This window comes from Xenopus tropicalis, chromosome 1, assembly GCF_000004195.4.
Source record: "Xenopus tropicalis strain Nigerian chromosome 1, UCB_Xtro_10.0, whole genome shotgun sequence".
In the NCBI taxonomy this organism is placed as follows: Eukaryota; Metazoa; Chordata; class Amphibia; order Anura; family Pipidae; genus Xenopus; species Xenopus tropicalis.
Window position 1 is genome coordinate 13,949,040 of NC_030677.2, and position 14,509 is coordinate 13,963,548.

Consider the following 14,509-nt stretch of genomic DNA (forward strand, 5'->3'; position numbering starts at 1 on the left):
CAGAAGTTTCCAAGCGCTAATAGGTGGGGCCCCTGGATTTGAAGGGCAGAAAATGACCCCCTAGGACAGACTGTGGCCCCTCTCACACCCAGAGCGGTGACATTGCCCCAAGTTGGGCAGCTGAGGAACCTATCAGAGAGACAGACTGAAGCGCACAGGAAGGCCCCTCCCTTGCTTCCTGGGCATGAGGGGGTGGAGCCGCAGGAGGAGTGGGAGGAGCCGCAGGAGGAGCGGCAGTGGTTGCGGGACCCTCCCCCCCACTTGGCTCTTACTCTGCCGATCCTCCCGCTGCACAAACTTGCAGTCCGGCCGGGACATGGGCTGAGTCCTGCGGAGCCCGAATAGCCATGGCAGCCAGACGCGTCTTCCACCTCCAGCCATGCGGTGAGATATACAGGGGGGTCCGGCTGGGGGGGCGCTGTGGGACCTGGGGGGGTCGGATTTTGGATCTCACACCCCCCCCCCTCCTTTCCATCGACCCTCTCCTTGCACTTCCCTCAGGCACACAGGGCTGTTTGTAGAGTTGGCCAGAAGGGCACTTGCCCTGGGCCCCCAGCCTCACACGGCCATATGGAGAAAAACAAAGACACGACTGCAGTATAGAGGGAAATGTCGTTATATAATATATATATACACCATCATTATATTTATATCAGGAATGCCCAGCCAGCCCTTCAGCTCTAATTTGCAACTTCTAATATCCTTTTGCCATAGGGGATTATGGGAGTTGTAGTTTAGTAGAGTTAATTGTCCTGCAGAGGTTGCTAGGGAGCCCCCTGGGGGGACGCACTGTAGGTTCTGAGTGTTACATCATACTTGCACTGGGGCTGTGTGTCTGTCTGGGCAAGAGCAACCTGTGGCCCCCAAGTACAATTACAAGTCCCAGAATTCCCGCTAACCTGCCCCGGGCATTCCCGCTAACCTGCCCCGGGCATTCCCGCTAACCTGCCCCGGGCATTCCCGCTAACCTGCCCCGGGCATTCCCGCTAACCTGCCCCGGGCATTCCCGCTAACCTGCCCCGGGCATTCCCGCTAACCTGCCCCGGGCATTCCCGCTAACCTGCCCCGGGCATTCCCGCTAACCTGCCCCGGGCATTCCCGCTAACCTGCCCCGGGCATTCCCGCTAACCTGCCCCGGGCATTCCCGCTAACCTGCCCCAGGCATTCCCGCTAACCTGCCCCAGGATGCTGCCAGTTGTAGTACAGCAGCTGCTTCAGGAGCACAGGTAGGGCATTTGTGTTTGTAAAGGGTCAGTCTGGGGCAACTGTGTGTGTAGGGGAAGGAACAGCTGTAAGTTCTGCAGAAACAGCAAACTTGAGAATTTCTCATGAGTTTCTGGGAATTGTGGTTCAACACTTGTTCAATTGCCAGAGGTAAGCTGTTTGTTTCTATGCAGTCTGGGTGTATAGGGGGGATGTGCTGGGTCAGGCTGTGTATAGGGGGGATGTGCTGGGTCAGGCTGTATATAGGGGGGTCCCAGTCTGGGTGTATAGGAGGGATGTGCTGGGTCTGGCTGTATATAGAGGGGTCCCAGTCTGGGTGTATAGGGGGGATGTGCTGGGTCAGGCTGTATATAGAGGGGTCCCAGTCTGGGTGTATAGGAGGGATGTGCTGGGTCAGGCTGTATATAGAGGGGTCCAGTCTGGGTGTATAGGAGGGATGTGCTGGGTCAGGCTGTATATAGAGGGGTCCAGTCCTGGTGTATAGGAGGGATGTGCTGGGTTAGGCTGTATATAGAGGGGTCCCAGTCTGGGTGTATAGGAGGGATTTAATAGAGGGTGTATAGGGGGAATGTGCTGGGTCAGGCTGTATATAGGGGGGTCCCAGTCTGGGTGTATAGGAGGGATGTGCTGGGTCAGGCTGTATATAGAGGGGTCCCAGTCTGGGTGTATAGGAGGGATGTGCTGGGTCAGGCTGTATATAGAGGGGTCCAGTCTGGGTGTATAGGAGGGATGTGCTGGGTCAGGCTGTATATAGAGGGGTCCCAGTCTGGGTGTATAGGAGGGATGTGCTGGGTCAGGCTGTATATAGAGGGGTCCCAGTCTGGGTGTATAGGAGGGATGTGCTGGGTCAGGCTGTATATAGAGGGGTCCCAGTCTGGGTGTATAGGAGGGATGTGCTGGGTTAGGCTGTATATAGAGGGGTCCCAGTCTGGGTGTATAGGAGGGATGTGCTGGGTCAGGCTGTATATAGAGGGGTCCCAGTCTGGGTGTATAGGAGGGGATGTGCTGGGTCAGGCTGTATATAGAGGGGTCCCAGTCTGGGTGTATAGGAGGGATGTGCTGGGTCAGGCTGTATATAGAGGGGTCCCAGTCTGGGTGTATAGGAGGGATGTGCTGGGTCAGGCTGTATATAGAGGGGTCCCAGTCTGGGTGTATAGGGGGGATGTGCTGGGTCAGGCTGTATATAGAGGGGTCCCAGTCTGGGTGTATAGGGGGATGTGCTGGGTCAGGCTGTATATAGAGGGGTCCCAATCTGGGTGTATAGGGGGGATGTGCTGGGTCAGGCTGTATATAGAGGGGTCCCAGTCTGGGTGTATAGGGGGGATGTGCTGGGTCAGGCTGTTATATAGAGGGGTCCCAGTCTGGGTGTATAGGAGGGATGTGCTGGGTCAGGCTTGTATATAGAGGGGTCCAGTCTGGGTCTAATAGGAGGGATGTGCTGGGTCAGGCTGTATATAGAGGGGTCCCAGTCTGGGTGTATAGGAGGGATGTGCTGGGTCAGGCTGTATATAGAGGGGTCCCAGTCTGGGTGTATAGGGGGGATGTGCTGGGTCAGGCTGTATATAGAGGGGTCCCAGTCTGGGTGTATAGGGGGGATGGTGCTGGGTCAGGCTGTATATAGAGGGGTCCCAGTCTGGGTGTATAGGGGGGATGTTGCTGGTTCAGGCTGTATATAGAGGGGTCCCAGTCTGGGTGTATAGGGGGGATGTGCTGGGTCAGGCTGTGTATAGGGGGGATGTTGGCTGTTAGGGGTTGCGGTCAGGCTGTGTATAGGGGGGATGTGCTGGGTCAGGCTGTATATAGGGGGGTCCCAGTCTGGGTGTATAGGGGGGATGTGCTGGGTCAGGCTGTATATAGGGGGGTCCCAGTCTGGGTGTATAGGAGGGATGTGCTGGGTCAGGCTGTATATGAATAGTGCATGCTGGGAGATGTAGTGCTAGGGCTCCTGACACACCTTCTTGCTATTAATGCACTATTTTATCCTTTATAGCCCAAAAATCCATAATTGTGCGTGTTTCTTGCCGCCATGAATTAGTGCAGATTAGGAAGTGCCGATTTGGTGCCGTTGGCCGGGCCCCAAGCAGAGCCCGATATCCTGTTACAGATGCTGATTCTGAAAAATCCTCCAGTGCAAGCAGAACGTAAACATGTTTGTCATGTGCGAGGCTGTACTGGGCCGGCGGTGCAGGCTGCAGCAGCAGGAGGAGGAGGAGGTGGCCGATGGCCGTTGCCTGGGAGGGGGGGGGGGAAGGAATGAAAAGACTCCTGTCACATAGGTGCAGTCCTGGGAACCCACAGTGACTCTCTGATTGGCCGAGCATCAGAAACGCCATTATTCTCAATTTAGCTTTTTGGCCAGTGGTGGGTCAGATCTCTGCACCCCCATAAGCCATGCATTCCGCGCAGGTATATAGTGGTACTGCCGGCACCTCCATATCATAACATTAAAGGGGAACAGCTCTCTTTGCATAATGAAAGAAAATACAATTGTGAGCAGCTTTACAATATACATTAGTTATTTGTATATGTAATTGCCAGCTCCGGGGCCTAGCAAAGGGTGTGTCCAATGCAACTTTTCCATTGCACCTATAAAATGTGTATTGGGAAGTTGCTTAGAATGATATTTTCTGCCAAAATGCCAGAAGCTGTTTTTAGGCGTAGTTCCCCTTTATTTTTATGTTCCATCCCAGTATGTAGGCACAGCTGATTGGCCAGGGAACATCCCTTCTTTGTACATTTGTGTTTATACAGGGAGCTGCCGTGTATACAGTAGGCGTAGTGTACAATACAGTAGGAAGTTATAGCTTATTGTGTGCCCAGAGCATTCCTTCCCTTATAACATATGTAATGAGCCCCCCAAAGTCCAATACCCTATCATCTCTCTGTTTACCACGGAGTATCAGCAAGGTTTGCCCTTATATTCTCTCTGGGTCTGATTAATAGACCTGGAGAAGATTTGACTTCTGCTACATTTTATCAGTAGTCAGAACCAGAGGTGAGAGAGGGATAAATAAACACGGCTCTCAACAGCAATTACATATACACACATGGAAAGTTGCTGCAAACTATTTACCGGGGCGGCAGTCGGTATGCCTGGGATGTTGTGCTTATTGCCGCTCTTTCCCCAGTGACTGTCTGTCCTGCAGAATAGGCGCGCTCCCATTTATATCAAATCCCCATCGGTTTTAGCAACTGCAGGTTTGTCTCACCGGGTCGCCATGGAAACAGTCCCCTGTGCAGTTGCTGAGGGATAGCAAAGACTTTGCCTAGAGCCTAGTGAAGTGTAGCCTGGATATAGAGTTTAGAGGTCCGCTGAACATTCTTTCTCTGTCTGTGTAGGAGCTGCCATACTGTATCCCTTAGACAGTACAGTATAAGTGTATAGGTTATTCCTTCTCTGTATATTTGTATTTATACATATGGGTAGGGGGTGCCATAGTGTTTCCCTTAGACAGTACAGTATGGGGGTACAGCTTATTGTGTGCCCAGAACATTCCTTCTCTGTATATTTGTATTTATACATATGGGTAGGAGGTGCCATAGTGTTTCCCTTAGACAGTACAGTATGGGGGTACAGCTTATTGTGAGCCCAGAACATTCCTTCTCTGTATATTTGAATTTATACATATGGGTAGGAGGTGCCATAGTGTTTCCCTTAGACAGTACAGTATGGGGGTACAGCTTATTGTGTGCCCAGAACATTCCTTCTCTGTATATTTGTATTTATACATATGGGTAGGGGGTGCCATAGTGTTTCCCTTAGACAGTACAGTATGGGGGTACAGCTTATTGTGAGCCCAGAACATTCCTTCTCTGTATATTTGTATTTATACATATGGGTAGGAGGTGCCATAGTGTTACCCTTAGACAGTACAGTATGGGGGAACAGCTTATTGTGTGCCCAGAACATTCCTTCTCTGTATATTTGTATTTATACATATGGTTAGGGGGTGCCATAGTGTTTCCCTTAGACAGTACAGTATGGGGGTACAGCTTATTGTGTGCCCAGAACATTCCTTCTCTGTATATTTGTATTTATACATATGGGTAGGAGGTGCCATAGTACAGTATAAGTGTATTCGTTATTTTGTGCCAAGAACATGCTTTCTCTGTACATTTGCAACTATTTCTGTGGGTGGGAGCGGCCATATTGCATCCCTTAGTGTATAACGGGTTCTGTACCCAGAACATTCTTTTTGTTTATATATCTGTATGTATTAATATGAGTGGGAGTTGCCATAACAAATATAGTTCTGTTCCCTTTGCTTCTGCTTTCAGTGAAACTCGGGCTTTGCACAGAATGCGGAAGTGGGGCGCCTGGGCGCTGAGCTCTCGTGCTGTTTTGCAATCTGTCTCTGTGCCAGGAGCGTGCCTTCTCGCCATCTATATATGCCATTTCCTGTACCCCCCCGTTCTAGTAGAGCAGGAAGGGTTCAAACCCTCAGCCTTGGCCATAAATCCTATTTATTTTTTTCACAGACACTATGTAACATAAAGCGTTTGCTGTAGAGTGGTGTGTCGCCGTCCTGCCTTACCATTGGCTGCTTTCCAGCAGTTATACAGGTTATGTGTCCTGATTGGTTCCTGCTAGGAAGTTGTGTCACATCACTGATCTCTTGCACTGAGCAAATATGGCTGCCCCCTGGGCTAGAACTGGTCCGTATACAGACCCCAGAATAAAGGGAATAAGGCTGGTATTTTGGCCCTGTGCAGGTGTATATGAGGCTCGGGGCCCCAATTTATCCTCATTCATCTTTATTTTCATTTTTCCTAATAAATCGGATGCGTCGGCATGTGCAAAAGTGAATGAATGGCAGGTAGCGTTGGTACGGAAGGAACAGACCTCAGTGTGCCGCGTTACTTACCTTGCTACACGCAGCTGATAAATCCCAATTTCCATCATCCTTATCCCGCTGAGCATGCTGGGTAGTGTGGCTGAGCAACGGCTGTAGAACCACGGCTGATGATTAAACAGAGCACCTATTCATACGGCTCGGCCTCTCAATAAAGGTGTCTCTCTCTTCCCCCGAATGCAAATTCACGGTGACTGTTGCTGTGAAGAATCGGCCATTAAGCAGCGCCCAACCCCTGCGCCACAAAACCCACATTCCATTCCCAATAAACCAGCAGAGGGGCCACACTGTGCATCCCTAGCTGGGGGGCATCTTCCCATTTGTTTGACTAAAGCGTAATGACGGTATTGGGCAAATACACCCAGACTGAAGGCTGTGTGTGTGTTTTGTATTTATCAATCTGGACGGGAGCTGCCATATTGGTTTTTCTGCTGTGTTCAGGTATTTGCCAGCCTGCTGCCATAAAGATATATATTGTGCCATGGAGCAGGGTCACTGTCAGATAGGTATTAGGGCACGACATTCCTTCTGTGTGTGTTTGCATTCAGGTAACACCCAACTGTCACATCCAAACATGTCCCCTTTAGTGGAATCTGCTGATGTGAGTGAGGCCTGTACAAACAACCTCATGCTAGATATTGGCATGACCCCTCTGGGCTCTGCGGTGGGACGTTGGTGGTGGGGCGGCGAAAGGGCGGGGAGTGTGAAAGAAGGAAACACCTGCGCTGCTCAATATACAATATAGGAACAGAAGGTTTTTAGAAAATACCATTTGTGGAATAGGGGTGGCATTTTTTCTCTTTGCATCTTGCACAGTTGGAGTGGCTCACTGCCCCTAACCTACCTGCTGGGGGGGGGGGTCACTTCCTGGCACTGGTCTCTGAGTAGGAGCATGTGACTTCTAGTTCAGAGGGGTTAGTAGTTAAAAAGAAAAGAGCAGGGTTAGTTCCCCTTTAAAATGTAAGCTTCTTTAGTGTATAGGGCTTTTGTTTCTGTATTATTGCCATAATCTCCAGCTGTACTTCAGTTCCCATTAGTCCTGCTGTGTCCGGTGATGCATGGTAAAGATACTCGGCGGTACTAGGTGCTGCAACCCAACCCTCCTATTACTTATATACATCTTTAATTTACTATATTAGGTTTGCTTTTCCTTTAAAAGAGTGCCAAGACTTGGCTGCCCCGGGGGAGACACCTCTACCAGTCGTTCGGTACAGACGCGCTTTGATGCAGTGCCAGGGGACTCGGGCAATTAGTCTCTCGGGGCCGCCCTCGTTATTCTATACAATAAAATACCCATCTATGGGTGGCACACAGGGACATTTCAGGGGAGAATCACTGCAATTAGTGGGGACTTTGGCTGCTGTTTTTAGCATAGGAATAAAACGAGGTGGGCACCGTGCCCAGAGTCCCCCAAAGGGCCGTGGTGGTAACATGACAAAGGCAGGGTAATTTAGCATTGAAACAAGAGAAGGGCAGGTATTTGCCTACACAAATAGGGCTACTCCCGATCATCCTGGGTAACAACTCCCAGCTGGGAGAGCTTCAAGCTCTCAATTCCTGCCCTATATTAAAATGGAAGCACTGCCGTATTATTCTCTTACCTGCACATTGGCTTACGGTGAGCTGCTGCTGGGAGACGGAGCATGCTGGGAGTTGTAGTCTGCTGTAGCTGTAAAGCCTCAGTCACCTTGCTAGATTCGAGTTCATTAAAGGGAGGGGCCCGGGGCTGCGCTCGGTTGACCTGTTTCTGACAAGGCGGCTCTTGGCGGGTGCTGGCAGTCGGCCCGTTTTTGTAAACGCAGGTAAATTGAGCATAGAGTGAAGTTTATCTTAAAATGTGTGAACTGGTAACACAAATCTGTCTAAAAATAGGATGACAGGGGATGCCCTGTTGTCGTCTTAAAAAAAAATCCTTATTGTGATAAGAAATCTGAGCCACTCCGCATTCTCCACCATACACAGCTAAGGATTCACCATAAGGCAGATCTTGGCTTGATTTAATTCCGCTATTTGTACCATGGCCCACTGATCAAATCACTGTAGGAGCCTATGTAGTCCTTGCCCAGCAGGATTATTTGGCCAACTAGGGTCTCCAGTGGCCAAGTTGACAGCCATGGTTGGACCATACAGTCTCCTGGTCTGACTTAAAGCTCCATGATATTGTTAGCTTATTGGGAATAGTTAGACTGCTTCTATTGTGCCTGCTGCTTTTACAGCAATGCCACATTCCAAGGATTTCAGCAGATCACATTGTTTTAACTGTATGCGCCACCTAGTGGCATAAGACATAATCGTTTAATAATCAATTGTTATTCTACAAATAATGGCAGTTAAGGGGTTATAAAATGTCAGTTCTTCCATGTGAGTGAAAGACCGTGACACCCCTTAGAATCTCTATGCTCCATAGGGGGCAGGTTTCAAGCCTCAGTGGCCCCAGAGTGCAGGGAACTGCAAATGAAACACTGATATTAATTATCATAGGATCAGTATTTGCTTGTGACAATGACAGACGGTGACAAACTGGGATATTTGTTGTTGCACTTCACTGTAATTGGTTCCAATTCGTCACACTCGGCGTGTCCCCCAGTCAAGTGAAGTGTTTTCGTGCTGCAGGCTACACAGCGCGCTGTTTTGTATACAACATCTCGGCTCGGGAATTTCTGGCCGGAGGGAGATCCCTGGCGCTTGGGCTCCGCTGTGACGGATTAGATCAAACACATGCGAATGGATGAGATTTTAATGTTATAAGCTATTGAGGATTTCCCACAAATTGGAACAGGCGTGGAGGCCCATATTGCACCTTTTTGGGGAGAGACCCAAAAGTTTGGGGTCTCCGCTCTATGGGAAAAAGTGGTATATTATGGGTAATGTTCCAGCATCCCCCCTGGGTGCCTCATTACATCCTATAAACATTTATGCATTTCAGTGGGAGCTGCATTAGATTCTGTAGTTGATGTAACAGCGCCCCTAGTGGCCAGAAATACATGACTCCCTGCAGAATGTCTCATATTGCAGTGTCTATGTAAGGCTAATGGCCCACCGGCCACATACTCCTCTGGCATTCTACCGCCAACAGGGAATCCCCCAAATCCACCCAAACTGGCTATAACTGGAACAATGTGCATATTTAGGTTGAAAAGCAGGTTTAGATCAGTAACAAGCGGACTCGGACACTGCAAATGGCAGCGTGGAATAGGAACAGTGTGCCAGCAGCCTTAGAGAAATAAATAGCTGATAAAAGCAATTTACAGATATATTTATCTTTAATATTTGCTTTATATTAGTGCAAACATTGAACTCTTTAAAGGGGAAGTTTAAAAATGATTCCTTTTTCTCTGTAATAATAAAACAGTACCTGTACTTGATCCCAACTAAGATATAATTACCCCTTATTGGGGGCAGAACAGCCCTATTGGGTTTATTTAATGGTTAAATGATTCCCTTTTCTCTGTAATAATAAAACAGTACCTGTACTTGATCCCAACTAAGATATAATTACCCCTTATTGGGGCAGAACAGCCCTATTGGGTTTATTTAATGGTTAAATGATTCCCTTTTCTCTGTAATAATAAAACAGTACCTGTACTTGATCCCAACTAAGATATAATTACCCCTTATTGGGGCAGAACAGCCCTATTGGGTTTATTTAATGGTTAAATGATTCCCTTTTCTCTGTAATAATAAAACAGTACCTGTACTTGATCCCAACTAAGATATAATTACCCCTTATTGGGGGCAGAACAGCCCTATTGGGTTTATTTAATGGTTAAATGATTCCCTTTTCTCTGTAATAATAAAACAGTACCTGTACTTGATCCCAACTAAGATATAATTACCCCTTATTGGGGGCAGAACAGCCCTATTGGGTTTATTTCATGGTTAAATGATTCCCTTTTCTCTGTAATAATAAAACAGTACATGTACTTGATCCCAACTAAGATATAATTACCCCTTATTGGGGCAGAACAGCCCTATTGGGTTTATTTAATGGTTAAATGATTCCCTTTTCTCTGTAATAATAAAACAGATAAAAATTACAGAAAGATCCCTTACCCAGAAACCCCCGCACATTCTGGATAACAGGTTGCTTACCTGTATATAGGCTCTCCCTGCAGCTGGATAACTATTTCTTTTTCTTTAAGGGTGGGAAGGATCTTCATATACTTGGCAGAATTCCGCAGTCAGGCTTGTCCATGTAGCACATCTGCATTTTATTGCCTTTATTAAAGGGGAACTTCGCCTGGAAACTGCAACTTTCCAATATGCATGTTTTTAATGGTTTTAAAGTCATTTGTACATATATTTGCTATTAAAAACAGTGTCTGTCCCTCGTCTGCTGCTTGGGAATACATTTCCTTCGTTATTTTAGTTGGGGTTCCCCCTTAATGACAATTAATATTGGGGCACAATGCTGAGGGTCGACCTTGGCCGGGGCTCTATTTACAGGAATGTAGTTGTGTATCCTGCGTTAACTCATTGTAGCCACGGCTCATAGTGCTAACGACAGACTCCTAATTACGTGTATAAATAGAAGGTTCATCTAATTACAGAGGGGCTGGGTGCTCTCCTCTCTGGATTTGCCTGGCATGCAAGGGTTAATGCCACCATTAAAGGCACTGTGATTTCATTAAGAGACGTCTGTTGAGTGTTATGTCTTGTGTCTCCCATCGCGTTGAGGTTTGCACTCGGGTATCGGTGCTTGGATCTATATCGGCTCTGGTCCGGGTAATTAGTAGTTAAAGCTTTGCTTAGCTGATTGGGAATACGCTGTGTTTCTGATTGGTTGGAACGGTGCCCAATTAATTAGAATATAATTGAACTTGTCGTAAGGATAAGTAACACAACAGGAGAAATAATGTGGCTGTGCGTTTAATCTGCATGTTGGTTGCTAAGGTCACTGGCCATATCATTTTGGGGTTGCCACGAGGCAGCTGCTAATTGGCTAAAATGGCGCTTTGGGCACTAAGTCTGGGTAAACATCTCAAATGGTCTCTTTTATCTGCCCCTCTCATGGTCATGGGTTCCTCCCAAACCTCTTATAAACCCTTTAAGTGCCATAGATTCTACATTTCCAGCTTGTATTTCCCCTTTTGTGAAAGGTGAGGAATCTGTTATACCCCTCGTGGTCAGCACTCAAGGGGTTAAGGGGCATTAAACATAAAAAACACAAAAAAATATATAAACTTTCCAAATGGGGCCCCTCCCATCCCCTCCTGTGCCTGTCTTCAGGAGTAATGCCTTGCAAAATCCAAGGAACAATTCTGCCATTTTTCATGACTTTTCGGCCACCAGAGGGCAGAATTCTTGTAGTATGTTATAGAATGGTCAGTTCTAAGTAACTTTTCAATTGGTCTTCATTGTTATAGTTTTTTTTTAACTATTTGCCTTCTTCTTCCAACTCTTTGCCATTTTTAAATGGGGGTCACTGACCCCGGCAGCCAAAAACCTATTGCTCTGTGAGGCTCCAGTTTTATTGTTACTTTTTGTAACTTTCTGTTCTGTCCAGGCTCTCACTTATTTATATACCAGTCTCTCATCCAAACCACTCCCTGGTTGCTAAGGTAACTTGCACCCTAGCAATGAAAAAGCTGCTGGAACTCCAAACTAGAGAGCTCCTGAACTGAAAATGAAATATCCAAAAAAAAAAAACTACAAATAATAAAAAATGAAGACCAATTTTCTCAAACTATTAAGATTTACATTATACCAAAAGTTAACTCAAAGGTGACCAAACCCTTTAATATGTAATTGAACTGGTTTCTCTGGCATGACATAGTACGGCAGCACCCACTCAAATGACCAATCATCCAAGTGAAAATAAAACTCTGCTTGGAAATGTAGTTGAGCTTTGTCCCCTGCAACAGACATATTTAAAGAGCAAGTAGCATTTGTTTGTCATTTATTTTGTCATTTACTTTGGAGGGAGCTGCCATACTGTTTCCCTTAGAACGTGATAGGGTTTTTATGTATTAATCTCCCATTTTGATAAATCTGCCCCTAAGTGTACAAATACTATTGCTGAAAAGGTGAAGACACATGGAGCTACTAGTAGTAAAATACTAGTAGTAAAATAGACAAAGCTGATCATTTACTGGGCTACTAGTAGCAGCTACTTGTCACAGCTACTAAACTGCAGAAAATCTCCTGCCATAGACAATACTGAGAATTGCCTCTGCTAAGGCTGAAGACACACGGAGCTACTAGTAGCAGCTACTAAAAGCCAGACAATCCCCTGCAATAGACAATACTGAGAATTGCCTCTGCTAAAACACACATAGAGATAATTATCAGCATTGTCTTTTTTAGTAGCCACAACAAGTAGTTGCTCCTTGTGTCTTCAGCCTTAGCAGAGGTAATTCTCAATTTTGTCTATGGCAGGGGATCTTCTGGCTTTTATTAGCTGCTACTTAGTAGCTCTGTGTGTCTTCACCCTTAGCAGAGGTAGTTCTCAATATTGTCTATGGCAGGGGATTTTCTGGCTTTTAGTAGCTGCTACTAAGTAGCTCCGAGTGTCTTCATCCTTTGAGCCACAGGAAAATGGACAGTATTTCTCATTACATGGGCTCTGGGGGTGCTGTTCCATGGTTCCATATGGGAATATCCCAGCCTGCTTGTCCCACAGAATAACGTTTGGAGACAAAGTGCAATGTAGATAAATACCTGGTATAGAAACATTGTTCCTGCCTGGGGTGCCATCTCTCCCTGGGCGCATCCTGCCCGTCTCTGCCGCTCGCTTCTTTGTATCCATTCGCTCGGCAGGCACGGAGGAGACACACTGTGCCGAGTCACTTCCATTACTCAGCTGATATTGCTCTTTCCCTTTCCTATTAACCCACGGGCGGCCGCCGCAGCAGCAGCTGTTGGAATGTGGCCTTCCCTGAATTCTTGGCTTGTAGCCTCTCGATCTAGCCCCCCCTCCCCACCCCTGGCTCATTGTCTTTTTGCTGTCCTGGTCATTCTGGTCTGGCTGGGAGCCCGCTGTCAGTGTTGGAGTGTGACACAGTGTGGCTCCACCTCGTTGCACCGTGCACCAATAGCGCGCCACTATAAGATCGTCAGCCTTGGCTACAGCATGACTTCTGCACATCAGGGTGCAACCACGGCTACCTCTGTGGCCCCTTGATACCCCCGGCACCCTAATTCATGTGAGCGGGAGCGCGGGCAGCCTCTCGTTTCTTCCTCTCTATACTTTTTATCCGCTTTGGTGCATTTATGTTTTTGGCTTTCCCCCGACTGCTGGGTAAGTAATTCTCTTTATTTTCCCTTTATTCTCCGTATTCCGTGGCGCAGGGTAATTGAAATATTTAAGGAAAGATGCACTTTACATATTATATATATTTGCACTTATTCAGGGTTTGGGGTCTGGCACTGTATCCTAATGAATGAGCTGAGGGTTTCCTTGCTCGGCTGCAGTTGGGTGCTGGATGGATGCACAGCGGTGCCGGGGATGCCGTGTCTCGGCACTCATGCAATATTAATTCCCTGTACTGTATGCAAGTGATTATCTGTATATACTCTATAAATGGCTGCTGGGTGCTGCCTGCTCGGCTTTTGCCACTTGGATATATGACAAGTCGGAATTTTGGATCGTTTAATGAGTGCCGTGCCGCTGCGCCGCATCCAGTGAATGATTTTGGTGGGTTCCCAAAAAGATGCTGCGAAGGAGAATGGGTGTGGTTTTTGGCTGTGGGTCCTGAATGTATATAATGTTTAGCATCGTCACTACTTACCCTTTGATTGTGGGGGGCACAAAGCTGGTTAGTGAGAATGGGGAGGGGGGGTATCTCTTAATGTGAATGCTCATTAAGTTGCTGAAATATATAAATTGACTGTTGAAGCTCCCAGGTGGGGGTTCCCTGCCAAAAAACAGAGGGGTGCAGAACTCCTGTTCCGTGCATGTGTTTAACTTTCCCTTTATGCCGTATAGGAATGTACACGCTGCAATGCTAGTGCTGCAGGGAGTCCCAAGGAACACAGAGTATGCCGGGGTTAGCTCCGTGTTTGCATTCACTATTGCCACCGCCGCTCTCTCTCTGCATCTCTCTGCGCTCTAACACTTGAGGGAGACATTGTCTGTGGGAATTGGCCGAGTGCTGGATCGCTGAACTGCTCCAGAGAGGCTTTCCCGACAGCAGGAGGAACCTCATATTGAGGGGTTTCCAACCTGCTGCTGTGTAACAGGTGTTAGGATGATATTTAAAGGCAAAGTGAATCATTGTATGTTTTTAGGTTGTAGAGTATTTGGTCTTTTTTGCTGTTAATGTCTTTTTGTGCAAGCAGCAGTCCTGCCCTACTTTATGGCTGAGATTCTAGCTATCTGTATAACAGAGCATTCTGTCACAGTGGCACAGATCCTATCTGATCCCCCCATTGTAAGCAGCAGTCCTGCCCTGCTTTATGGCTGAGATTCTAGCTATCTGTATAACAGAGCA

At 47.3% G+C, this 14,509-nt stretch overlaps 1 protein-coding gene and 1 long non-coding RNA gene across 4 annotated transcripts in view; one reads left to right on the plus strand and one right to left on the minus strand.

Annotated features, from left to right (window-relative positions):
- The first annotated feature begins 233 nt into the window (after positions 1-233).
- Positions 234-14,509, plus strand: part of slc4a11 (solute carrier family 4 member 11) — a 73,283-nt gene continuing 59,007 nt past the window's right edge. Inside the window, exon 1 of one of the 3 annotated variants that reach the window (XM_031895254.1) lies at positions 234-384. In XM_031895254.1, coding sequence (XP_031751114.1) covers positions 348-384 — 37 coding nt within the window. In that variant the 5' untranslated portion in view covers positions 234-347. Of the gene's footprint in view, positions 385-13,090; positions 13,318-14,509 lie in introns of those variants that run through there. The other 2 variants (XM_002936363.5, XM_031895255.1) reach the window with 2 other exon arrangements.
- Positions 6,955-13,032, minus strand: LOC101732343. Its single transcript, XR_001169803.3, has 3 exons — positions 12,738-13,032; positions 10,170-10,330; positions 6,955-8,772 (listed from the first exon to the last, which is right to left on the minus strand). It is a non-coding gene; the product is annotated as an uncharacterized LOC101732343 (long non-coding RNA).